The 25,524-nt window shown below is 41.2% G+C and overlaps 1 protein-coding gene and 2 pseudogenes across 1 annotated transcript in view; 1 reads left to right on the top strand and 2 right to left on the bottom strand.

Annotated features, from left to right (window-relative positions):
- Positions 1-25,524, top strand: part of fanci (FA complementation group I) — a 61,503-nt gene that overhangs the window by 32,466 nt on the left and 3,513 nt on the right. The window contains exons 22-35 of the mRNA XM_088339556.1: positions 4,763-4,884; positions 4,954-5,109; positions 7,209-7,388; positions 8,985-9,151; positions 9,229-9,299; positions 13,330-13,446; positions 13,506-13,557; positions 15,226-15,353; positions 15,414-15,479; positions 19,289-19,385; positions 19,469-19,650; positions 22,338-22,394; positions 22,471-22,530; positions 22,622-22,687. Coding sequence (XP_088195682.1) covers positions 4,763-4,884; positions 4,954-5,109; positions 7,209-7,388; positions 8,985-9,151; positions 9,229-9,299; positions 13,330-13,446; positions 13,506-13,557; positions 15,226-15,353; positions 15,414-15,479; positions 19,289-19,385; positions 19,469-19,650; positions 22,338-22,394; positions 22,471-22,530; positions 22,622-22,687 — 1,521 coding nt within the window. The remainder of the gene's footprint in view (positions 1-4,762; positions 4,885-4,953; positions 5,110-7,208; positions 7,389-8,984; positions 9,152-9,228; positions 9,300-13,329; positions 13,447-13,505; positions 13,558-15,225; positions 15,354-15,413; positions 15,480-19,288; positions 19,386-19,468; positions 19,651-22,337; positions 22,395-22,470; positions 22,531-22,621; positions 22,688-25,524) is intronic.
- LOC148362133 (U2 spliceosomal RNA) lies at positions 15,894-16,121 on the bottom strand (annotated as a pseudogene).
- On the bottom strand, positions 16,380-16,516 carry LOC148362132 (U2 spliceosomal RNA; annotated as a pseudogene).

The following is a 25,524-nucleotide window of genomic DNA, read 5'->3' as shown; positions in this document are numbered from 1 at the left end:
GCCTCCGAGTTAAAATGAGTTTGACACCCCTGTACTATAGAGAACTAGCGAAACAGACAACACATGAAAAGGCATTAGAACTAGTGTCGTCATCACACCATTTTTAGTCACGTTACCAAATCGCTGACGTTATTATAGAATAGTCAGACATTAAACCGGTTAGTGGTACAGCCGACTCGCAGAGTTTTTATGAAGCGCACGAGACTCTGAACTGAATGATGGGAAAGGCATTGTGGGAAGTAATTTTGTTGTTCTGAATTGAATGAAGGGATTGGAATTGTGGGATATCATTTGGTCGTCCCCAAATTTAAAAACCCATGGCCGCACATATTCAAAACATTGGTCACTTACAAGATGAGTGAAAAAGTGAAACAGTATTCTCTCTGTTTCAACATATCTGGTACCCTGACTAAAAATTGTGTTATAATAATATACAATGTGCAAATATGCAAAAGTTTGGGCACCCCTGATCATTTTCAAGATTTTCCTTTATTAATCATTGGTTGTTTGGATCAGCAAAATCAGTTAAATATATCAAATAGCAGACAAACAGTGATATCTGAGAAGTGAAATGAAGTTCATAGGATTTACAGAAAGTCTGCAATAATTACCTAAACTAAAGTAGGCAGGTGCATAAATTTGGGCACCCTTGTTTCATTGATTCGAATAGGTTTAGCACTAATTATTGGAACACAAAATTTGTTTGATAAGCTCATTGAACCTCTACCTACATACACATGTGAAGCCAATCACGAGAAAGGGTATTTAAGGCGGCCAGTTGCAAGTTGTTCTCTTTGCATCTTCTGAAGAGTGGCAACATGGAAGCCTCAGAACAACTGTCAAATGACCTGAAAACAAAGATTGTTCAACATCGTGGTTTAGGGGAAGGATACAAAAAGATAGCTGAGAGATTTCAGCTGTCAGTTTCCACTGAGGAACATAGTGAGTAAATGGAATAACACAGGCACAGTTCTAGTTAAGGCCTGGGGTGGCTGGCCAAGAAAAATTTCAGATAAGGAGAGGCGAAGGATGGTGAGAACAATCAAACTCCACCCACAGACCAGCTCCTAAGAACTACAACATGACCTTGGTGCAGATAGTGTCACTGCGCATCGTTCAAATACACAGCGCACTTTGCACAAAGAGATGCTGTATGGGAGAGTAATGCGACAGAAGCCTTTTCTGCGCACATGCCACAAACAAAGTCGCTTGATGTATGCTAAAGCACATTTGGACAAGTCGGCTTTATTTTGGAATAAGGTGCTGTAGACTGATGAAACTAAAAGTAAGAGTTATTTGGACATAACAAGGGGCGGTATGTATGGCGGAAGAAGAACACAGCATTCCAAGACAAACACTTGCTACCCACAGTAAAATTTGGTGGTGGTTCCATCATGCTGTGGGGCTTTGTGGCCAGTGCGGGTACTGGTAATCTTGTTAAAGTTGAAGGTCGCGTGGATTCCAGTCAGTATCAGCAGATTCTTGCTAACAATGTTCTAGAATCAACGACTAAGAAGCTGAAGTTGCGCCAGGGCTGGATACTTCAACAAGGCAACAACCCCAAAACTGCTCAAAATCTACTAAGGCATTCATGCAGAGGAACAAGTACAATGTTCTGGAATGGCCATCTCAGTCCCCAGACCTGAATATTATTGAAAATCTGTGGTCTGATTTAAAGCGGGCTGTCTATGCTCAGAAACCATCAAACCTGACTGAAGTGGAGATGTTTTGTATAGAAGAATGGTCAAAAATACCTTCAACCAGAATCCAGACCCTCATTGGAAGCTATAGGAAGCGTTTAGAGGCTGTTATTTCTGCAAAAGGAGGATCTAGTTAATAGTAAGTCAAGTCACATGTATTTATATAGCCCTTAATCACAAAAATGTCTCAATGGACTACACAGGATTCCAATTACACAATTGCACAATTACCTGATCTTAAACCAGCATGCGGGCAAGGAACAACTCAAAACCCCAGTTGGGGAAAAAAGAGAAACCTTGAGAAAGGACCTCACATGTGGTAATCCCCCTTCCAGGATTAACCAGGGTGAATCACAATTAGCATTACTGTACACAGAATAGTAAACACTAGGTAAGATGTTGAAGACGTCCGGAAAGTGCAGGACAGCAGTGACGCCCCCAGCCTGTAAACTAGTCCAGAAAGTCTTTGACGGCCACGACGCAGCTTCCCATCTCTGCCAGCTGGTAAATGCAGGGGTTGACATGCTTCAGATCAGTTGAGGTTGCAGATCTTATCTCCGGAGGCAGGGCGTTCCATAACACCGGGGCCCGGATGGAGAACGCTCTCGAGCCTGCAGACTTCTTGGCTCTCGGAGTCACAAGTAGACCGGCATTTTCCGAGCGCAAACTCTGTGCAGTAACATAGGGGGAAATCAAACCGGAGAGATAAGAGGGTGCAAGCCCATGCAAAGATTTATATGTTAATAAGAGAACCTTAAAGTCACATCTTAAGTGGACTGGGAGCCAGTGCAAGTTGGCCAATACAGGAGTAATATGCTCAAACTTTTTTGTCTTAGTCAAATTAAGTTAATATCGATCTAATGTTTCTGTTGGGGTGCCCAAATTTATGCACCTGCCTACTTTTGTTTCAGCAATTTTTGCACATTTTCTGTCAATCCTATAAACTTTATTTCACTTCTCAGATATCAATTTGTTTGTCTGCTAGTTGATATATTTAACTGAAATTGATGATCTGAACAACCAGTGATTTATAAAGGAAAATCTTAAATGATCAGGGCTGCCCAAAACTTTTGCATACGACTGTAGGACATATTGCCTTTTCATGTTTTTTTCTGTATCCCTAGTGGTCCAGTGAATGAGATCCGGTTCCCTTCTCGCCACAATATAGAATAGAATAGAATATACCTTTATTCTCATTGTTACAAAATGGGTTAACATATTGTGACAACGAAATTGGGCATGACACTCCAGTGTCACACATTCACAGTGAGGTAAAAAAGCCAAGAAGATAATGGAACAGAGGAGATAAGGTTATAAAACAAGGAGGATAAGGTTATAGTTATAATTTACACAATATTTACACAATAAATGTCGGCATGTAGGATGTTACATACAGTTTGGTATCGTAAGGGTTTGTGCAATTATGCATTTGGTGCAAAAATAGTCATCATGATAGTCATCATAAAGAAGAATGACTATGACTGACACAATTTGGTGTTTGATTCAGCCATCCATGTCCCTGCAGCCGGGTTGGTGAGAATCTGATGCTCCTACCATTGCTATTTGGGTCGTAGTTACAGGGATCAGAATTTTCCGCGGATCCGCGGATTTGCGCTGTTTTTGAACCCCAAAGGCATTCCGACTTTTTCACTTTTTCTCTTGCGTAGCAAACAAATTCAAAATCCGACTGTCTCACTCTTTCCTTTATTGCTCTGGCGCACCCTGGCGGCCGTTAGAAAAATTGGCCGCATTGTTGCTCAAGCTGCAGGGACTGAACTGCTTTTGAACTTATCTTGCAGTATTTACAAAAAAATCAGTTATGTGGGCAAATTATTTTAATCTTCTAAAAATGTTACTTAAATGATAAATATAAGCATGGTTTTGGACAAGTAAATTGCCTAAAACCCAGGAGCTTGGGGGGGGGGGGGGGTGTGTGTGTGGGGGGGTGGTTTTTGAAAATCTCCATTCTGATCCCTGTAGTTATGCAATTGTGGTCGGTAAATGAGGGTTACAGACTGTGTCTGCACTGATCAAATGTAGTTCTGAATCGCTGCTTAGCCCTGTGGCTAGGACAGACATGGGCAAACTACGGCCCGCGGGCCATATACGGCCCGTTGGTCTTTTTAATCCGGCCCGCCAAACATCTCCCAGTTATATCAAAAAATATACCAGCAAACTTTGTTCATTTACTTTCCCTTGTAATGCCCACATTTCCCCAATAGATGGCGCGCTTGAGTATTTGTCCCCTTTTCTTCGCGCTTAAGCTTTTCCCAGAAGAAGCACTCTCCTTCTCGGTTTCCGCAGTAAAGCTTTCTCCCTTCTAAAAACAAACATGAGTTTATCAAAGAAAAGAAAAGTCGACAGTGAGTGCCGAGTGTTTAAAACAGAATGGACAACAAAATATTATTTTAAAGAAGTCCGATCAAAGGCTGTATGCTTGATATGTCAAGAAAGTGTCGTGTTTTTTAAGGAGAACAATATTAGCCGTCACTTTGCTACAAAGCATTCCAATTATGCCAGCAAGCTGTCGGCGCAAGAATGGGGTGCTACAGCTGAGAGAATGGCAGCCAATTTACTGTCCCAGCAACATTTTTTTCACCGTTTTTCACTGTTAGACTCTAACAGCATAGGAGCAACACTCAGGTATTGCTGAGGTTTGTATTTGAGACTGTATCGCTATAACATTTTTTTCTCCTCCTGGCCCTTTAAAAAAATGTTAAAGCCAATGCGGCCCGCGACTCAAAAAGTTTGCCCACGCCTGGGCTAGGACCTCGCCTCAGCCTCTTGGCTGGGAACAAATGTCTCGGCCCCTTGGCTTTGTAGCGTATTGTGATTTGACCGATAATGGATAATTAATAAAGAATATAGAACAATAAACCTTACAAAAAATATCCCCTCCCCCGGTGTTATAAACTTTGTAATAATTGTTTCCGTATTTAACGTCAATTGGGGGTTTTGAATGCGCCTTCTAGTACGGGAAATGCGGTAAATAAGAACAAGCCTTTTTTGTATCAGGCATAGTCGGTCATAGGTTTTTGTAACAATGTCATCTGTTTCATCAGGACAAGTCAGCAGAGTTCTCCACTGTATCCAGTGTCGGTTTGAGGAATAATATCTATGCTGTGCTTCTGATAGGACTCTACGAGGTCCTCTTGGAGTACAACTTTGTCAAAGGCAGTTACAGGTTTGGTTGTTTTGGTGGTTATGTTGTTGTTATGTGAGAATTTATTTTCTGCATTGGAAAACTTATCAGAGAATTTGAGGAGCTCTTGCAACTTTTTAATCGCTACCACAAGCTGTGTGAGATCCTGAGGGAAAAATCCGGAAAAGTTCGCCAGGCTTCGAGCAAAATTCCTCGGAGTTTACTCTCAATGAACTTTGTATCAACTCTCCTCACTGAGCTCTTTCGGTAAGTGTGCTGGATATTTGTTTCCGGGTTATGGTTAACATTTGATTTAAGAAGTTAGCGGTTTTATTTCAAAAATTAACAAAATAATCAGACATTAGAAATGTCCTTGGTTTTTTTTTGGGTGTTTGGTGAAAATAACGTTTACCCATTCAGAAATATACATTGTTAATGTGTTGAATGACTATTTTAGCTGCAAATGTTTGTTTTTTTATTGCATACATACATACGTACATACATACAGTGCATCCGTAAAGTATTCACAGCGCTTCACTTTTTCCAGATTTTGTTATGTTACAGCCTTATTCCAAATTGTATATTTCCGCACTATAAGGCGCACCTAAAAGTCTTATTTTTTTTCAAAAGCTGACCATGCGCCTTAGAATACAGTGCGCCTTATATATGGCTCAATATTAAATCGCAAGATCTCGCAACTTACGCAACAGCCGCCGACTCGATTTCCCCCCGAACGTGGAGTAGTCCGCTGGGTATGCTGGGATTTATACACCGGTGTTTCATTGGCTAACCAATGTGTCAATCATCATTTGAATCGATCGCTATTGGCTAAAGTTATTCGGAGCCTCGGATAGGCTAGAGGGCCGAAACAAACCCTGCAATTGGCCGAAAAAGATGTGTCAATCATCGGTTAAATCGATCACTATTGGCTGAAGTTATTCGGAGCCTCTGATTGGCTAGAGGGCCAAAACAAACCCTGCAATTAGCCGAAAAAGATGTGTCAATCATCCGTTAAATCGATCGCTATTGGCTGAAGTTATTCGGAGCCTCTGATTGGCTAGAGGGCCAAAACAAACCCTGCAATTAGCCGAAAAAGATGTGTCAATCATCCGTTAAATCGATCGCTATTGGCTGAAGTTATTCGGAGCATCGGATAGGCTAGAGGCCCAAAACAAACCCTGCAATTGGCCGAAAAAGATGACTGAATAGCAAGCTTGCTAGAAACATGTTTCATTAGTCTGTATTTGTAAACATTTTACTCTCCTGGATTTACTACACTCACGGTTGTAAGAAGACCATGATTGCGTATCATGATTGAACGTGAGAACTTAGGTGAGCTATGCGGCTTTATATTTTCCCGGTATCTTGTTTTAGAACGATCTTGATGTTGCTGTGATGAGTTGAGTGAATTCAACTCAATTCCAAGTGTTTATTGTCATATGCACATTAAAGTTGCGAGCGAAAAAGAAAATAGAAACTAAGGAATGTTTGGCATTTCTTGAATCCCAAGACTTTAACCTTCCAAATGAAGATGGAAACGATGCATTTGAGTGACATCGTACGGACACCGCATCCGCACGTGTCTACGACACTTCTTTGCTTCTTTGCAAGCTTTGGGAATGTTAAGTGGGTAATCAGTTTGACTGAATCATCTGACTGTTTTTTCGACGTTCCCATTGTAGCGCCTTATAATCCGGTGCGCCTTATCTATGGAAGATATAGGACCAAAAACTATTTTTGGGGGGTGCGTCCTATAACCCGGTGCGCCCTATAGTGCGGAAAATACGGTAATTTAATCTCTTATCTCAAAATTCTACACAAAATACTCCATTATGATAATGTGAAAAAGTTTTTTTTTTTACTTTTTTTGAATTTCTTTATTTATAATTTATTTGCAGTAATTTGTGACATTTTCACAAAAAAACTTTGCATGCACCTTGTTTTGAAACTGTTATTAACGACAAATTTCATGGAAAATTTAAAAATACATCTCTCTGAGTTAAAAAACTTTATGCTAACTCATAATGCTAACAACTCAACGCTACCGGCTCTCTACCAACATCTGCCAGATCAATCACAACTCTTACAATTATATATAGATTCCAGGGATGGCAAATTACAGAATTGAACTTCGACAGATCTTTCTTTGTGATTCGACCAAACCAAACAATAATAGAATTTGCTAAAACACTTTCAATAATCGCACGATAAAAATTAACTGATGAACACCGTAGGAGTTCAACTTCCTTAGGAAGAAAGTTCTTTGGCGTGCCTTCTTCGGAATTTTCTCCGACTTCAGTGCCCAGCTTAGATCTTCTGAAATAAAAGTGATACAGTGATATCTGATATGATCCTGTGTTTTTTAGGGACAGCTCCCAGAGCAAAGAGGAGGCTCTCTGTGTCCTGCGCTCCAGTGGGGAATTTGTACGTTATGCGCTTTGCGTGGCTTTGCAGAAAATCCAGCAGCTGCAAGACACCGGAGTCACGGACGGCCCAGACGGTCAAAATTCAGACCTGACTTTTCGCTTCTTGTGCCAAATGACAAGGTTAGAGTTCAGTATGTACCGTAAATTCCGGACTCTAGAGCGCACCTGATTATAAACCGCACCCACCACATTTTAAGAAGAAAACCGATTTTTTACATACACAAGCCGCACCTGTATATAAGCCGCATGCGCCCACATTTAAACATGTAACACAAAATTAATCCAAACCCGACTTCAAGTCCCGGGATTGAAGCTAAATGTCCTTCATTGAAGTCCACGGTCCAAAAATCACAGCCGTCAAAATGAACGGAAAATGATACCGGTACTTAAGGTTTGATGCAGACCTGCAGAGTCCCGTTGAAAGTAATCCAAGGAAAAAAGTGTATATTTCCAAAGGTAAGGGTGGGGAAAATATATCAGATGAACACATTTACTCACGCAACTCCTTTTTTCTTTAACCAACTTTTTACCCCCTCTTCTTTCCTTGTCTGTCCCTCACCTTTAGCGGTCCCCACTTAAACTCGGCACCCCGTGTTTGTTCCGCCCCTCATTTTTCGTTCACCCGTGCAAAACATATCAGAATAAGTGTCTAAAATGAATACAAATAAATACATTACAAAAATATACAGTTGCAAATACATATTATACATGGGTTACACGTATTTACAAAGAAAGACGATACACCGAGAGAGTTTTCAAAGCTTTAATAATAACAATATAGCTTTGACAGGGCAGTTAATGGTAGCATCACTCGAGCGCCGCTTGCGGCCGTTAGAAAAATTACGTAAATTGGCCGCATCACTCAATAAGCCGCAGGGTTGAAAGTTAGGGAAAAAAGTGGCGGCTTATAGTCCGGAATTTACGGTAGATAGATACTTTATTCATCCCCGTAGGGAATTTCACACTTCCAGCAGTCTCCTTGGTTGTTTATTAACAGATTAACTGGATGGCCTCGGGGTGCTTTGTTGTAGTTTAGCCACTTGGAGTGGATGACATCACACGCTAGTCCAAAAGTTTGACGTCCCTGCGGCAGATGGAAATCTTTGTGCCCAGGGTTACACCACCTCGTGTTCATGTAGATAGCGAGTCCACCTCCTCTCCGCTTCCCGCAGGCTTTTGTGTCTCTGTCCCTAACAGCGCTGAAGCCGGGTAGTTCCTGGTAGCTCCGGGTAGCTCCACGTTAGCGTCCGGGATGCTAGACGTGAGCCACGTTTCCGTAAAACACAGCGAACTACACTCCCTGTGCGCTTTGATGTTTTTCACCAGCACAGCCAGTTCGTCGGTCTTATTTGGTAGAGAGTTCATATTTACCATGATTACGGATGGTACCGAAGACTTATAATGCCGCTAGCTGCTTAGCTAGCTCCGGCTCTCCATCCACGATAGGCCCCCTCATCACGCCTTCAAGGAGTTGATTCCTCGAATAAACACATTTTTGGGCGTTAAAACCAATAGCGATAGGATAGAAATAATCCAAAGTGACGGGACGAAAAACACAGAAGATAGAAGCAGACACTTAAAACAATAAATCACAAAAAGAGCGAAATAACACAGAGTTGCTGAAAAAGCTGCTGCTTTGATAATGTGTGCTCTTTCTTTCGATTTTTGTCCACCACCACAAAGCGCCATTTTTGTAACTTTCTACCCGATTTACAGCGTGCTGATGTGGCGCTACAGTAACGCTCCCGACGCAGCCGAAGACGCCGGCAAGAAAGAAAAGCGATCCGGACTCTCCCAGCTTACCTTAGAAGGTCTACTTGGGATATTCACCGCTTGTCAGCAGCGTTACCCAAAAAAGATGACAAAGCTCCTCTCATCGATTGGTTAGATTTGCATGCGTTCACTCCAATTGGGAATAAAACGTGTGAAGTCATCGCAGTTCACGTTGTTTGTCTTCTAGGCGACTCGGGGGATTTTGCTGAGCCAGAAGATTGCGACCAGATGAAGTACAAATACATTCAGCAATTTCAGGTCTGCTTCTCGTCTGCACTCCAAAAACCTTTGTGTGAGAGAAAACGTACAATAATAACAGGGTTGGGTAGGGTTACTTTAACTGGATTACTTTCAATGACTTTTGGATGACTCCAATACCAAATATGCTAACAAAAGACAAAAGAAACTAAATATGAATAAAATGATGACTCACAACACGTGGTAAGCTTTCTCTCCTGGCTTTGATCTCCGGCAAAACTAACATTAAATGCAGGGTTGGGTAGGGTTACTTTAACTTGATTACTTTCAATGACTTTTGGATGACTCTAATACCAAATATTCTAATAAAAGACAAAAAAAAACTAAATATGAATAAAATGATGACTCATAACACGTGGTAAGCTTTCTCTCCTGGCTTTGATCTCTTTGATCTTTGGCACAACTAACATAAAATGCGACAGAAACAAAATGAAAATCAATCCAAACAGCTTGCCAACATCATTTTTGCCGTTCCATGTATTCTGTTACTCCCCAAGCCTGCACAAAATTTAGTCATTTTATTCATACTTAGTTTATCCAGTTAAAGTAACCCTACCCAACCCTGGTTGCGGACAGGGTTGGGTAGGGTTACTTTAACTGGATTACTTTCAATGACTTTTGGATGACTCCAATACCAAATATGCTAACAAAAGACAAAAGAAACTAAATATGAATCAAATGATGACTCACAACACGTGGTAAGCTTTCTCTCCTGGCTTTGATCTCTTTGATCTCCGGCAAAACTAACATAAAATGCAGGGTTGGGTAGGGTTACTTTAACTTGATTACTTTCAATGACTTTTGGATGACTCTAATACCAAATATTCTAATAAAAGACAAAAAAAAAACTAAATATGAATAAAATGATGACTCACAACACGTGGTAAGCTTTCTCTCCTGGCTTTGATCTCTTTGATCTCTGGCACAACTAACATAAAATGCGACCGAAACAAAATGAAAATCAATCCAAACAGCTTGCCAACATCATTTTTGCCGTTCCATGTATTCCGTTACTCCCCAAGCCTGCACAAAATTTAGTCATTTTATTCATACTTAGTTTATCCAGTTAAAGTAACCCTACCCAACCCTGGTTGCGGACAGGGTTGGGTAGGGTTACTTTAACTGGATTACTTTCAATGACTTTTGGATGACTCCAATACCAAATATGCTAATAAAAGACAAAAGAAACGACATATGAATAAAATGATGACTCACAACACGTGGTAAGCTTTCTCCCCTGGCTTTGATCTCTTTGATCTCCGGCAAAACGAACATAAAATGCGACATAGATCAAGAAATGTATATTTATTTGGGATAACATGAGGCTCTCCCGATATTATTGGCTACGGGTACTGCAAAAATCCCGAAAATCTTGTGAAAGGCTCAGGGAAAAAATGGGTCACTGTGGTTTATAATCTTCCTTTTGCTTTGTAGCACTCGTATTTGCTTGCGCTACACCAGGGGTCTGCAACCTATGACACGCGGGCTTACGGCAAAATAATAATAAATTAAAAACAAAAGAATTAAAAGCGCATTTACTTGAAATTTAGACTTTTTCAGTTGCGCAGCGTGTTATTTAGAAGCTTTACTTGAAAAGCGCTATATAAATGCAGACCATTTACGTTAGCGCCCCTCCGTATGTCGGTGCGTGTTTACGCGGCGCCTCGCAGAGGAGAGATCCATGTTTTAACGCAGCCAACAAAACACGCGCGCGCTATAAATGAACGAATTATGACGGCTCCTCGAAGCGAAAACATCGTGTTCTTTTCAGCCAGCGTGGACAGATGAATGATGCTTTGTGCAAAAAATGACCGTGCTGTTTTGTGCATTATGCCCCGAGAGCGTTGTACCTCGCGCGTCAAGTGTTAAACGTCATTACGAGACGAAACATGAACATGAATTCAAGGCGGAGACATTAAAACGCGCTGTGTCCAGATACGGCAAACACAGACCCTGAAAACCTTTGTCACTGCTAAAAACCCCACCACTGAAGCTATCTAACAAATTGTTCACATTCATATTTTCTTTAATTGATGAACAAGAATAGTGGAAGATAAATTGGTCAGTTATAGCAGTGTTTTTCAACCAGTGTGCTGTGAGACCTTGTCTAGTGTGCTGCTGGAATTTTATCTTTCCAAGAAATCAGGCCATTATTCAGTATTTTTGCAATCTTCAGACAAGGAACTGTAATAGTCATCCATATCAGTAGGTGGCAGTAGATTTTTATATACTTTTTATGTACTAATTATCTGCTCTTGAGGTAGCATAGTACATTTAATAACTTAATTTGTTCAACAAAGCGGTTTAAGATTGCACTGTAAAAAATAAAAACATAAAGCACATCATTCTTTTTTATTTGAAGTATTATTTTCTTCTTTTTATGTACTAATTATCTGTTTTTGAGGTAGTACAGTGAAGTATTTGACATCACTTCATTTTCAAACATTTCCGACGGACGGTGTGCCTCGGAAGTTTTTTTTATAAATAAAAGTGTACCTTGGTACATAAAGGGTTGAAAAACACTGAGTTATACGATTAAAATGTACAGTGGAACCTCGGTTCTCGACCATAATCCGTTCCAGAACCCTGTTCGAAAACCGATTTTATTCGATCACCGAAATCATTTTTCCCATTAAAAATAATGTAAATCGTTTTAATCCGTTCCAACACCCTGAATGTTAACCTTGAATTTTTAACGGAAACATAAAGCTAACCCAGGCTAATCGTACGTTCGCGTTATCGTAATCTTCCGTACGAAAGATTACGCTAACATGAACGTGTAAAAATAAAAAAATCAGGTCGTTTACAAGTCATTTAGCACCCGGGTCTCCACAACGAGTGGTGAGCGGTTCATTGGAAAGGGGGCTCCGTTCCAACACCCTGAATGTTTACCTAAATGTTCAACGTAAACATAATGCTAACCCAGGCTAATCGTACGTTCGCATTATCGTAATCTTCCGTACGAAAGATTACACTAACATGAACGTGTAAAAATTAAAAAAAGGATAAAGAAAAGAATTATGAATAGGATTTCTTACCTTTGTGGTGGTCAGCAGAAGGCGCAGGCAAGATCAGACACCCGCGCACCTCCTTCATTTTTGGCTATTATTTCTTTCTTAAATGCAATAGTTGTACGCACTACTTTTTTTTTTTCACCTGTAGCAACTTTGCTGCTTGCACTGACTTTCTTCGGAGGCATAATTAGGGGCTAAAACATTTGGTACACCTATATTAAAAGCGAAAGCAAAACGAAGCACGTCCGCACGCGATAACAGTGGATCACGAAAAGCGCGATTTATCCACCGCACCCTAGCGTACGCACTCACGCATTACCGGCGTTGGAACTCCGATTTTTTGGACCGAACGGCGAAGCAAGAATTTCTCCAAATTTTTAGTCGGACTCCGATTTTTTCAACTGAGAAGAGTTTGAAAACCGAGGTTCCACTGTACATCCATGTTGTATATTAGGACTGGGGGCAGCACGGCGGCGCAGTGGTTAGCGCGTGTGCGGCACAGTTCTAAGGTCTCGGGAACCTCCTGTGTGGGTTCAAATCCAGCTACCGGACTTCCTGTGCGGAGTTTGTATGTTCTCCCCGTGCTTGCGTGGGTTTCCTCCGGGCACTCCGGTTTCCTCCCACATTCCAAAGACATGCATTTAAGGTGGATTGGCCGGTCCAAATTGTCCCTAGGTGTGAATGAACGAGCGAGTTGTCTGTCCCTGTGTGCCCTGGGACTGGCTGGCAACCAGTTCAGGGTGTCCCCTGCCCACTGCCCGATGATTGCTGGGATGGGCTCCAGCACCCCCGCGACCCTACTGAGGATAAGCGGTGCAGCTGATGAGATGAGATATTAGGACTGGTTTAAAATGACAGCCATGTTGGATATTAAAAAAATGTGCGAGTCATGAATCTTGGTGTGGCACACTGAGTGACAATTAGTGATCCAAATATTAACGTGTCCTGTAAGATCCAGCACTAGAAGTGTGGATGAAACATCTGCACTCATTATTTGTACTCAATCTCTGCCGCAGGGGTCTCTGTTCGCCCAATTGAGCAGGGAAGATGAGGAAGTGAACAGTAAAGAAGCGCAGCTTCTGGTCAACATACTGAGTGTTCTTTCACTCCAGCTCAAACCGAACTCTCAGCAGGTGCGCTCGTCCCATTGAAATGCTCGTATGACAGACATGCTAACTTCACCCAAATAAAGTTTGTACAGATGATCAAATGGACGGTGAAAATCTGCAAGGAGACCGACATCGGTGAGTCAAAGCCGGCGGGTCACTGTTTAAAGGATTTGGGTCCGAGCGCCCCGGTGTTCATTTGACCTGTGAAAATATATGGGTCTCAACAGAGATCCATGGGTTCCTAAAATTTAGTGTTATCGCGGTTGAAATTGTAAATCGGCGACAAATATATACCGTAAATTCCGGACTATAGAGCGCACCTGATTATAAGCCGCACCCACCACATTTCGGGAGGAAAACCGATTTTGTACACACACAAGCCGCACCTGCATATAAGCCGCATGCACCCACATTAAAACATGTAACACAATCACGAAATTAACCCAAACCCGACTTTGAATCCCGCAATTGTAACTGAATATGAAGTACACAGTCCAAAAACAACAGTCGGCAAATTGAACGTTAAATACCGGTACTTAAGATATGACGCAGACCTGCAGAGTCCGGGTCCTGTTGAAAATAATCCAAGGAAAAAAAAAAAAGTATATTTCCAAAGTTAAGTCCGCTGCGTCCACAAACACGTCTCACCTTCACTCCACTTCCCATCAGCCCCCGTTGTATTCGCCCCTTCTTTTTGATTCGCCCGTGGAAAACATATCAGAATAAGTCTCTAAAATAAATACATTACAAAAATATACAGTTGCAAATACATATTATACATGGTTACACATACAGTATTTACAATGAAAGACGGTAAACTGAGAGAGTTTTCAAAGCTTTAATTATAATATTATAACTTTCATCCCAAACCGTGTCTGTGAAAGGTAGCAAAACGCTACTAGGAACACGCTCTCAACACAAGGAAACGGGTCTGTTAAAAAAAAAATACGGTATTTGTAAAAATCATGGTAAACCGTGCTCATCTTCCTCCTTATATCTGACGTCATTAAAGTCGTCTTTCCCAGTATGGGAAAGAGGCTTTCATATAGACGTCGTCCTACGCTCCTTTTTTTTTTCAAAAACATGCTTGCAGCACACTCGCATATAGTCCACCGGTCTAAATCTTACCTTTTGTACTCGAGCGTCGCTGGCGGTTGTTAGAAAAAGTACATAAATTGGCCGCATCACTAAATAAGCCGCAGGGTTGAACATTTGGGAAAAATGTAGCGGCTTATAGTCCGGAATTTACGGTAGTCCATTTTGGCAGAAAAGTCCTTTTCTTGCTAGGAGTATTCTTTTGTTTATTTTCTTTCGTCGAATCGTTCGCTTCAACACACGCGATCTTCTGAAGAATTTCTCCGCTGTTTTTTTCGTGCCGGAAAAATTACCGTTTTTATCACTTTCTTTCTACCTATTACTGACACTGAAGAAATTACCAATTTTGTGTTGTTTGCATCAAATAATGTTTTTTCGGAGGCATAGTTCTCTTTCACTCGACGACAACCACCACACCAATGACGTCATCTCGAAGCAACGAGATCTCGTTTGCCGAGATCGGCGTGCGGACGAAAACTCGAAACGTGAGACCAAAACAACAATGGCGGATCTGCCTGACGAAAAGTTTGGAGTGCGGTTAATCTTTGTTAAAAAAAAGGAATGGGGTAATAATGACAATTTTGTGTCAAAAAAGTTGCGTCTCGGGGACGCACGTTGATTTGAGACAATGCGTCCCCAGCAAAAATGATGCGTCTAGGACGCAGGGACGCGGGCAAACCAGAACACTGGCGCCCTCTTCTTTTTCAGAGGACTCTGCGTTGTCCAAGGGGCTGCTTTCACTTCTCTTCAGCCTGCATACTCTCTTCAGGAGCCCTGCCGGCTTGTTGCTGGAACTTTGTCAAGACATTCACAGCCATCTCGGAGATATTGATCAGGTGCCCAATCGAATCGCGGCGACGTGTTGAATCAATTCAAAAATCTGTTTTTCTTCCCAGGATGTGGAGGTCGAAAAGCAGTCTCACTTTGCTATTGTCAACGCAAGAACAGCAACAACTGCAGCAGTAAGTGCTTTCCTATTTGGTGTTTCCCCAATCAGTGTTGGGACTAATGCCTTCTTGGATTGTTTCTGTTATGTACCTTAAATTCTGTACTATACAGCGCACCTGATTATAAGCTGCACCCACCACCTTTGGAGTGATTTGCCACTTTTGTACTTATACAAGCCGCACCCTTGTATATGCCGCGTGCGCCCGCACTTAAGCTTGTGACACAGCCACAAGTTTAACCCAGACCACGCTGTAAGTTCTACAGGGGTTTTGGGGTTTTTAAGGGTTATTGATCTATCTTCGTTATTCATTATCCATTATCCGTTATCGGTCAGTTCATAATACGCTACAAAGCTAAGGAGCCGGGACTCTTACTCTCAGCCAAAAGGCCAAGCTAAGGTCCTAGCCCTACAGCCTTGCTGCGATCATTGCGAATGCACCGTTCCCGAAGGTACTGCAATACCGGGCCGATGCGTGGAGTGGACAGAGCAAGCTCTTATTTGATCCTGCACCAAAATTGCTTACAGGGTTTTTTTTAAGCGTTATTGTTCTATCTTCGTTATTCATTATCCATTATCCGTTATCGGTCAGTTCATAATACGCTACAAAGCCTAGGAGCCGGGACACTTACTCTCAGCCAAAAGGCCAAGCTAAGGTCCTAGCCCTAAAACCTTGCTGCGATCGTTGCGAATGCACCGTTCCCGGAGGTACTGCAATACCGGGCTGATGCGTGGAGTGGACAGAGCAAGCTCTTGGGGTTTGGGGTTTTTAAGGGTTATTGTTCTATCTTTATTCATTATCCATTATCCGTTATCGGTCAGTTCATAATACGCTACAAAGCCTAGGGGTCGGGACACTTACTCTCAGCCAAAAGGCCAAGCTAAGGTCCTAGCCTTAAAGCCTTGCTGCGATCATTGCGAATGCACCGTTCCCGGAGGTACTGCAATACCGGGCCGATGCGTGGAGTGGACAGAGCAAGCTCTTATTCCATCTCCGGATTGCAAAAATCAAAGATCGAGGCTGAACTCAGTTCAACAACCACAGTTCAACAGCCACAATGTCCTTCATTAAAGTCCACAGTCCAAAAATTCAGTACGTTTTTTATACATTTTAAGGCGAGTATGGCTCTTATTCCATCTTGCGCAACTCCAAAACCACAGTTGACATTATAAATGGTAAATGATACCCGTAATTATCGTATGATGCAGACTTGTAAAGTCCAGGTCCCGTTGAAAGTAATCCAAGGAAACAAAATGTATATTTCCAAAGTTAAGGGTGGGAAAAATATAAATCCACTATTGTCTGCTACGACAACAGACCGATCTACCGGTAACTCAGCTTTACCGCATTTCCCATCAGCCCGCGTGTGCTCCGCCCCTTTGTTTTGATTCGTCCGTAGAACACATAACAGAATAAATCTCTAAAATAAATACATTACAAAAATATACAGTTGCAAATACATATTATACATGGTTACACATATTTACTAAGAATGTCGGTACACCGAGAGAGTTTTCAAAGCTTTAATAATAATAATAATATAACTTTCATCCCAAACCGTGTCTTTGAAAGGTACCAAAACGCTAGTAGGATCACGCTCGCAATGTATCAAACATACCTGTGAAAAAAGGGCATCTTGTAATCGTGAAATTCACGGAAGATCGTCCTCAACTTCCTCCTCATAACTATCGCCATCAAGGGCGTCTTCCTCAGTATCAGAACGCATCTTGACTTTACAGAAAACATATGCCAACACTTAAAGAATGCAGTCTTTCTCGGCACACATATTCAATTGGTCTTATTCTAACCTTTTAAATTCCTGCGCCGCTGGTGGCCGTTAGAAAAATTCCATAAATTAGCCGCTTCACTGAATAAGCCGCAGGGCTGAACATTTGGGAAAAAAGTAGCGGCTTATAGTCCGGAATTTACGGTAATTTACATCCGAGAAACCGGAGCGAGGAGGCCATACTGGATGGGTTTAAGTCAGGGTTTGTTCGCGTGCTTTAAATTCACTGCACCAATAATGACCAGCAATCAAATCACTTTCAGGTTTTAAAGGGACAGTGTGTATTATTTATCACGGCTTGTGGTAAAAAAAAAGATTCATTATTGTAATTTTCATTTAAAAAATGACAATGACATTTTGTTTCCAACCCCAGTGTACAGTAAAAATCAAATGGATTAATATACAAAGAAATAGACAATGTACATATATTCTGTTTTATTTAAAAAAACTCATTTATTAAAAGAAACTATATTAATCTACATTAAAATCAAAAATAAATGTTATATAAACATGGATTTCTTAAAAAATATTTATAGGTTGAGAAATTTGAGGAGGCCATACTGGATGGGTGTAAGTCAGGGTTCGTTCGGGTGCTTTAAATTGTCGTGTATTGTATTTATTTATTCAGCCAGTATAAACCATAAACATGATACATACAAGAAATCATTTGACACGCAAACTCTCAATAATAATATAATAGATGTAAAAGAATAGAGTGAAAAATATATTGTAGTGTATAATACAAGGTCATTAAACAGAATAGTTTAAAAAGAAAGAATATGTAAATAACAAGACTAGAGTAGAATAGGTCGAAGGAATGCCGTTGGCATATTAATACCATACATAATAACCTAATCATTTCTCGTTGAACATACAAATAGCGGAAGGGTAAAAACTCTCTTTAAGACCTGTAGTCTTGCTCCTAACTTCCTGACGCAAGAGGGGCCCTGGTGACGCAGGGACGCTTGGGGTTCAGACATCGAGGCGAGGGGGCTTTCTTGGCACGCTCATGAGGGGAGCCGGCACACCAGCTGGCGGAGAGACGTGGGTCGAGAAAAGAACTTTCAGAAGATCAAGAGGGGACAACTGTGGCAACTAAATCATTATCAAACATGTCCAAAACTTGATGTCACGTTACATTTTGCTGAGTTTCCGGCAATGCAAAAAAATTTTCACTTTTGAATGAATTGACTAATGGTTGTACGGCCTACAAACTTCATTTGTTTTTACAACAATTATTTCACAAGATTTCCATTTCTTTTTTTCCTGGTATCTTTTGTCGCATAGTAATAACATTTTTGGGGGCTTATTTTGTCGGTTGCACGTTACACAACTGTATTTAATCACATTTTTTTAGTGGAAGTACAATGTTGGCAACAAGATTCATTTGATATAATTGGAAATTATTTAAATGCAACACAAACTTTTTCTTCTTTTTCCCTGTTTTTTTAATTCCTTTTAAAAAATCTCATTGTGTTTTTTTCCTAGCTGTTACTTTTTTCTTTTTGTTCTCTATTTACTTTTTTTCCTGTTTCTTTCTTTTCTTTTTTTCTGGCTTTTTCTGAATTTTTCCTTCTGTTTTTCTCTTCCTTTTGTTTCTTTTTTCTCAGCTTTTAACTCCTTTTTCATTTTGGTATTTTTTTCTTTTTTGTTCTATTCCCCCTTTAAGTCATTTTGTGCACAATTTTACATAATATTTGGTCGTGTAGGGATGAAAGAAGCAAAAACAACCTGCAGAGCCGTTTAGGACCCGAAAGAGCCGGTTCCTTTTAGTGAGCCGAGCCGAAGAAGCCGGTTCTCGGAAAACTCTGACTTTACTCAACTTCGTTCTACTTCGTCATTGACTTCAAAATACCGCATTTAGAACACAGCGTCAGGGTAACCCGTGTATTTTTACCTTCATGCACTGTAACTTTGACTCAATTCGCTTCTTAATTAGCAATTTGGAGCCCTGATTTTTGTGAGCAGGCTAGATTTTCTTATGCGCTGCCTGCAGCTTTGAGGGAACATTGGTCATAATCTAATCTCCAAATTGCAGCTCCAGGTCCTGTCGCAAACGGACAAGGTGCTAGACGAAGTGGACTGGCTCATCGGCAGAAAGAAGGGCCAGATCGCCTCCGACAAGTCGGGCCCCGGTAGGGAGACTTCAAGACCGACGCGTCCTCGTTTGTAACGCCAACACCGATCGTGTCCTCGTTCCGTTTCCGTCAATCCGTAGAGGCCACGCCGTCCGTCCCTCAGCAGGATCCCTCGGAGAAAGCGGTGATGCTTCAGCTCGGCACTTTAGTGGCGGCACTCAACGAGTTGGTCCAGACGGCTTTGCAGCTCGGAACCTGCACCAACACTTTGCTCCGAGTGCTCAGTCGCACTTACGCCATTCTCACCACCCTGGTTAAATACGTGAGTACCGTATTTTCCGCACTATAGGGCGCACCGGGTTATAGGGCGCACCCCCAAAAAATAGTTTTTGGTCCTATATTTTCCATACATAAGGCGCACCGGATTATAAGGCGCTACAATGGGAACGTGGACAAAACAGTCAGATGATTCAGTCCAACTGATTACCCCCTTAACATTCCCAAAGCTTGCAAAGACGCAAATACGTGTCGTAGACACGTGCGGATGCGGTGTCCGTACGATGTCACTCAAATGCATCGTTCCATCATTCGGAAGGTTAAAGTCTTGGGATTCAAGAAATGCCAACCATTCCTTAGTTTCTATTTTCTTTTTCGCTCGCAACTTTACTGTGCGTATGACAATAAACACTTGGAATTGAGTTTCATTCACTCAACTCATCACAGCAACATCAAGATCGTTGATACCGGGAAAATAGAAAGCCGCCTAACTCACCTAAGTTCTCACGTTCAATAATGATACGCAATCATGGTCTTCTTACAACCATGAGTGAAGTAAATCCAGGAGAGTAGAATATTTACAAATACAGACTAATGAAACATGTTTCTTTATGCCGTACTTTAGCAAGGTTGCTACGCCATTGCTAAACTTGGCCGATTGCAGGGTTTGTTTTGGCCATCTAGCCAATCCGAGGCTCCGAATAACTTCAGCCAATAGCGATCGATTTAACGGATGATTGACACATCTTTTTCGGCCAATTGCAGGGTTTGTTTTGGCCCTCTAGCCTATCCGAGGCTCCGAATAACTTCAGCCAATAGCGATCGATTTAACGGATGATTGACACATCTTTTTCGGCCAATTGCAGGGTTTGTTTTGGCCCTCTAGCCTATCCGAGGCTCCGAATAACTTCAGCCAATAGCGATCGATTTAACAGATGATTGACACATTGGTTAGCCAATGAAACGCCGGTATATAAATCCCAGCATACACCGCGGACTTGCTACGCCATTGCTAAACTCGGCCGATTGCAGGATTTGTTTTGGCCATCTAGCCAATCCGAGGCTCCGGATAACTTCAGCCAATAGTGATCGATTCAAATGATGATTGACACATTGGTTAGCCAATGAAACGCCGGTATATAAATCCCAGCATACACCGCGGACTACTCCACGTTTGGGGAAAAATCGAGTCGGCGGCTGTTGAGTAAGTTGCGAGACCTTGCGAATTTAATATTGAGCCATAAATAAGGCGCACTATATTATAAGGCGCATGGTCAGCTTTTGAAAAAAATTAAGACTTTTAGGTGCGCCTTATAGTGCGGAAAATACGGTACTTGTCTATTTATTGATTTGGAATGCAACGTCACAAGACCCGGGCTTCTTGTTTAATGTTAGAAGGTTTAAGTCAGGGGTGTCAAACTCATTTTAACTGTGGGGGCCACACGATAGAACAAACATTCTGTCGAGGGCCGGACGAGTAGATTAAAGAGAAAGAGGGAGGGACAAAGAAAGAAAAAGAGAGGGAGAGAGCGTGAGAAACAAAAGATGAAAAGTTGTGAGAGAGGGGGGAAAAGAAAGGGAGAGGAAGAAACAAATCAAAAAAGAAGTAGAAAGACAGAAAGAGAGAAAAGGAAAAAAGGAAGTTAGAGCAAAAGAGTTTAAGAAAGAGAGAGAGAGAGAGCGACACAGACAGACAGACAGACTGTGAGAAAAGGAGAGACAGAGACAGACGGACAGACTGTGAAAAAAGACAGATAGACAAACAGACTGTGAGAAAAGGAGAGACAGAGACAGACAGACAGTGAAAAAAAGACAGATAGACAGACAGACTGTGAGAAAAGGAGAGACAGACAGACAGACTGTGAGAAAGGGAGAGAGAGAGACAGACAGAGTGTGAGAAAAGGAGAAAGAAAGAGAGAGACAGACAGAGTGTGAGAAAAGGAGGGAGACAGAGAGAGGGAGAGAGACAGAGTGTGAGAAAAGGGGAGAGAGAGAGAAACAAGGAGAGAGAGAGAGAGACAGACAGACAGACAGAGTGTGAGAAAAGGAGAGAGAGACAGACAGACAGACTGAGAAAAGGAGAGAGAGACAGACAGACTGAGAAAAGGAGAGAGAGACAGACAGACAGACTGAGAAAAGGAGAGACAGACAGACACAGACTGAGAAAAGGAGAGACAGACAGACTGACTGAGAAAAGGAGAGACAGACAGACAGACAGAGTGTGAGAAAAGGAGAGAGAGAGAGAGAGAGAGACAGACTGTGAGAAAAGGAGAGACAGAGTGTGAGAAAAGGAGAGAGAGAGAGACAGAGTGTGAGAAAAGGAGAGAGAAAGAGAGACAGACGGACCGACTGTGAGAAAAGGAGAGAGAGACAGACAGTGAGAAAAGGAGAGAGAGACAGACAGACAGTGAGAAAAGGAGAGAGAGACAGACAGACAGTGAGAAAAGGAGAGAGAGAGAGCGACAGAGTGTGAGAAAAGGAGAGAGAGAGAGAAATACAAGTACGGTGTGTTTGTTCGAGGCACCTGGCTTTGGCAACATCAAGTTGACATTATTCAACCTACAGCTTGTTTTTCTCTTGCGCTTCTCTGAGTGTTATCTCGCGGGCCGGATTCAATCCCTTAGCGGGCCGCCCATTTGACACCTGTGCGCTAGATAATACACGATGTCCCTTTAAGAATCATCTTAGCGTTCGGTTGTAGATATGTTTAGTAATGTTTCTTTCCCATTTCAGTACATTCAAATCTGTAGCAGTCCCAGTGGAAATTTACCATCACGTTTCGAGAAACTGGTGAGTTTTGGCAAGAAGTTTGGGAGTCTGGCACAGATGAGCTCATGCTTATTTACTCGAACACGTCCCAATTCAGGTCAAACTGTCCGGCTCCCATCTGACTCCACAATGCTACTTTTTCATCACATACGTTCAGGTGCAAATGATTTCCCATTATTGAAAACAGATTTGGCAACTAGTGTGCTATTATATACAATCGTGTTGCAAAATGCTTTCATTCTACTCAGGGTGGAGTGTCGAGTGTTGATGATGCAAAGAAGAGAAAGAAAAATGAAGTCAACACTGCTGCCACTGTAAGTAATATCCGGTGGGTGTTTAGCAAAGGGGTCGTACGGGTGCTTGAAATCATTGAAAATGCTGTCATTTTGATGGGTTTAAGGGTTGGAAAGTGCTTCAATTTGGGTAGTGTACTTTTTGGTAAACATGACTTCTTTAGCATACAGGGTTGGGTAGGGTTACTTGAACTGGATTACTTTCAATTACTTTTGGATTACTCCAATACTAAATATGCTAATAAAAGACAAAAGAAACTAAATAGGAATAAAATGACTCCATTTTGTGCAGGCTTGGGGAGTAACGGAATACATGGAATGGCAAAAATGATGTTTGCAAGCTCATCTCATCTCATTAGCTGCACCGCTTATCCTCAGTAGGGTCGCGGGGGTGCTGGAGCCCATCCCAGCAATCATCTGGCAGTGGGCAGGGGACACCCTGAACTGGTTGCCAGCCAATCGCAGGGCACACAGGGACAGACAACTCGCTCGATGTTGGCAAGCTGTTTGGATTGATTTTCATTTTGTTTCTGTCGCATTTGATGTTAGTTTTGCCGGAGATCAAAGAGATCAAAGCCAGGAGAGAAAGCTTACCACGTGTTGTGAGTCATCATTTTATTCATATTTAGTTTCTTTTGTCTTTTATTAGCATATTTGGTATTGGAGTCATCCAAAAGTAATTGAAAGTAATCAAGTTAAAGTAACCCTACCCAACCCTGTTAGCATATATCCATTAGCATCACTTTTGTCCATGTATCCACTAGCATAACTCATTAACATGTACCCATTGTCATAATGTGTAAATATGAAGTCTTTAAAATATAGCCAATAGCAAAATTTTTAAGCAGTTAGCATTTAGCCGTTAGCATCACTTTTTAGCATGTAGCCATTAGCAGAACTCATTAACATGTACCCATTATCATAATTTGTAAATATGGAGTCTTCAAAATATAGCCAATAGCAATATATTTAAGCATGAAGCAGTTAGTATTTAGCCGTTAGCATCAATTTTTAGCATATAGCCATTAGCAGAACTCATTAAAATGTACTCATTATCATAATTTGTAAATATGAAGTCTTTTAAATATAGCCAATATTTTTAACCATGAAGCAGTTAGCATTAAGCCGTTAGCATCACTTTTTAGCACGTAGCCATTAGCAGAACTCATTAATATGTACCCATTATCATAATTTGTGAATATGAAGTCTTTAAAATATCGCCAATAGCAAAAATTTTAAGCATGAAGCAGTTAGCATTTAGCCGTTAGCATCACTTTTTTCTATGTATCCATTAGCATAACTCATTAACATGTACCCGTTATCATAATTTGTAAATATGAAGTCTTTAAAATATAGCCAATAGCAAAAATTTTAAGCATGAAGCAGTTAGCATTTAGCCGTTAGCATCCCTTTTTAGCATGTAGCCATTAGCAGAACTCATTAACATGTACCCATTAGCAAAATTATTATTTTTTTTTGCCATGTTTCTCAAGTCTACGATGGCGACACCGTTTCTGTTGGCTGTCATTGCGTCACTTGTTCCATTGTGATTAACTGCAGCTGGCATTAGTTTGTATAGCATTGTCCTATTAACAGGGTTGGGTAGGGTTACTTTAACTGGATTACTTTCAATTACTTTTGGATTACTCCAATACCGAATATGCTAATAAAAGACAAAAGAAACTAAATATGAATCAAATGATGACTCACAACACGTGGTAAGCTTTCTCTCCTGGCTTTGATCTCCTTGATCTCCGGCAAAACGAACATAAAATGCGACAGAAACCAAATGAAAATAAATTCAAACAGCTTGCCAACATCATTTTTGCCGTTCCATGTATTCCAAGCCTGCACAAAATGTAGTAATTTTATTCATATTTAGTTTCTTTTGTCTTTTATTAGCATATTTGGTTTTGGAGTAATCCAAAAGTCATTGACAGTAATCCAGTTAAAGTAACCCTACCCAACCCTGTTAATAATTCACAACAGAGTTCAAAAAGCCTTTATAAAAGGTTTTTCCACTGCCCCATCTGCTTATAACTTACCTTTTTGTTAATGTTCCAGAATTATATCCAGGGTATCAGGAAAGAGAGGAAGGTTGGAGAGTGACATTATGCTCGTCATTGCAGTTTTTTTTGTTAGTATAGCCTGAAAATCATAAAAGTAAGAAAAGGCCTATTTCAAAGACATACTAAACGGCCAAAAATATGAAGTTTATTCGAGCATGTCTAAGAAACGCACATAGTGGATGAATGAGCTGCAATTATGACTGAGTTTCAAATTCCGGACAGCAACTTTAATTACTAGGAGAGTTAAATAGATTCAGTTAACCTCTAAAACAAGGGTAGGGAATCTATGGCTCAGGAGCCATATATGGCTCTTTTCATGAGTACGTATGGCTCCCAAATAAAATGTAACTATTGCACATCTCTGGGGCGTTGCAAAGTCAAGTGATTTCATCCCGATTTTGGTCCATATAAAGGCGAAGCAACTTCATGCAGGAGTTCCATAAGAAACCATTTAAAAACGCTGGCAAACGACTTTGATTGGGTGGGCAGTACAGGTGGGCGGATCCCTGCACACTCCGCAAGGCACTTCCTTCTCTCTCGCTCAGTGCAGTCTACACCGAAAGTGAAAATGACAATATGCTTATCGTTTGCAGTCATTTGTGACATTTTTGCAAAAGAACTTGCCCGCGTTCTTTTTTTTTTGAAACGGTTATTAAGGACAAATTTAACGGCAAAAATTTGCCTCCACACTCTTAACTGAAGGTGGAAGACACATTTTAAATGGCATGTTTACATTAAATTGTGTCATGTCCAGCAAGGTCGCCGTGGCGACCGGCTGGCCCCGCCCCC

This window comes from Urocampus carinirostris, chromosome 7, assembly GCF_059441175.1.
Source record: "Urocampus carinirostris isolate Australia breed hairy pipefish chromosome 7, RoL_Ucar_1.0, whole genome shotgun sequence".
Taxonomy (NCBI): Eukaryota; Metazoa; Chordata; class Actinopteri; order Syngnathiformes; family Syngnathidae; genus Urocampus; species Urocampus carinirostris.
The sequence above is the reverse complement of the archived record's forward strand: the minus strand, read 5'-3'. Positions and strand labels throughout refer to the sequence as shown.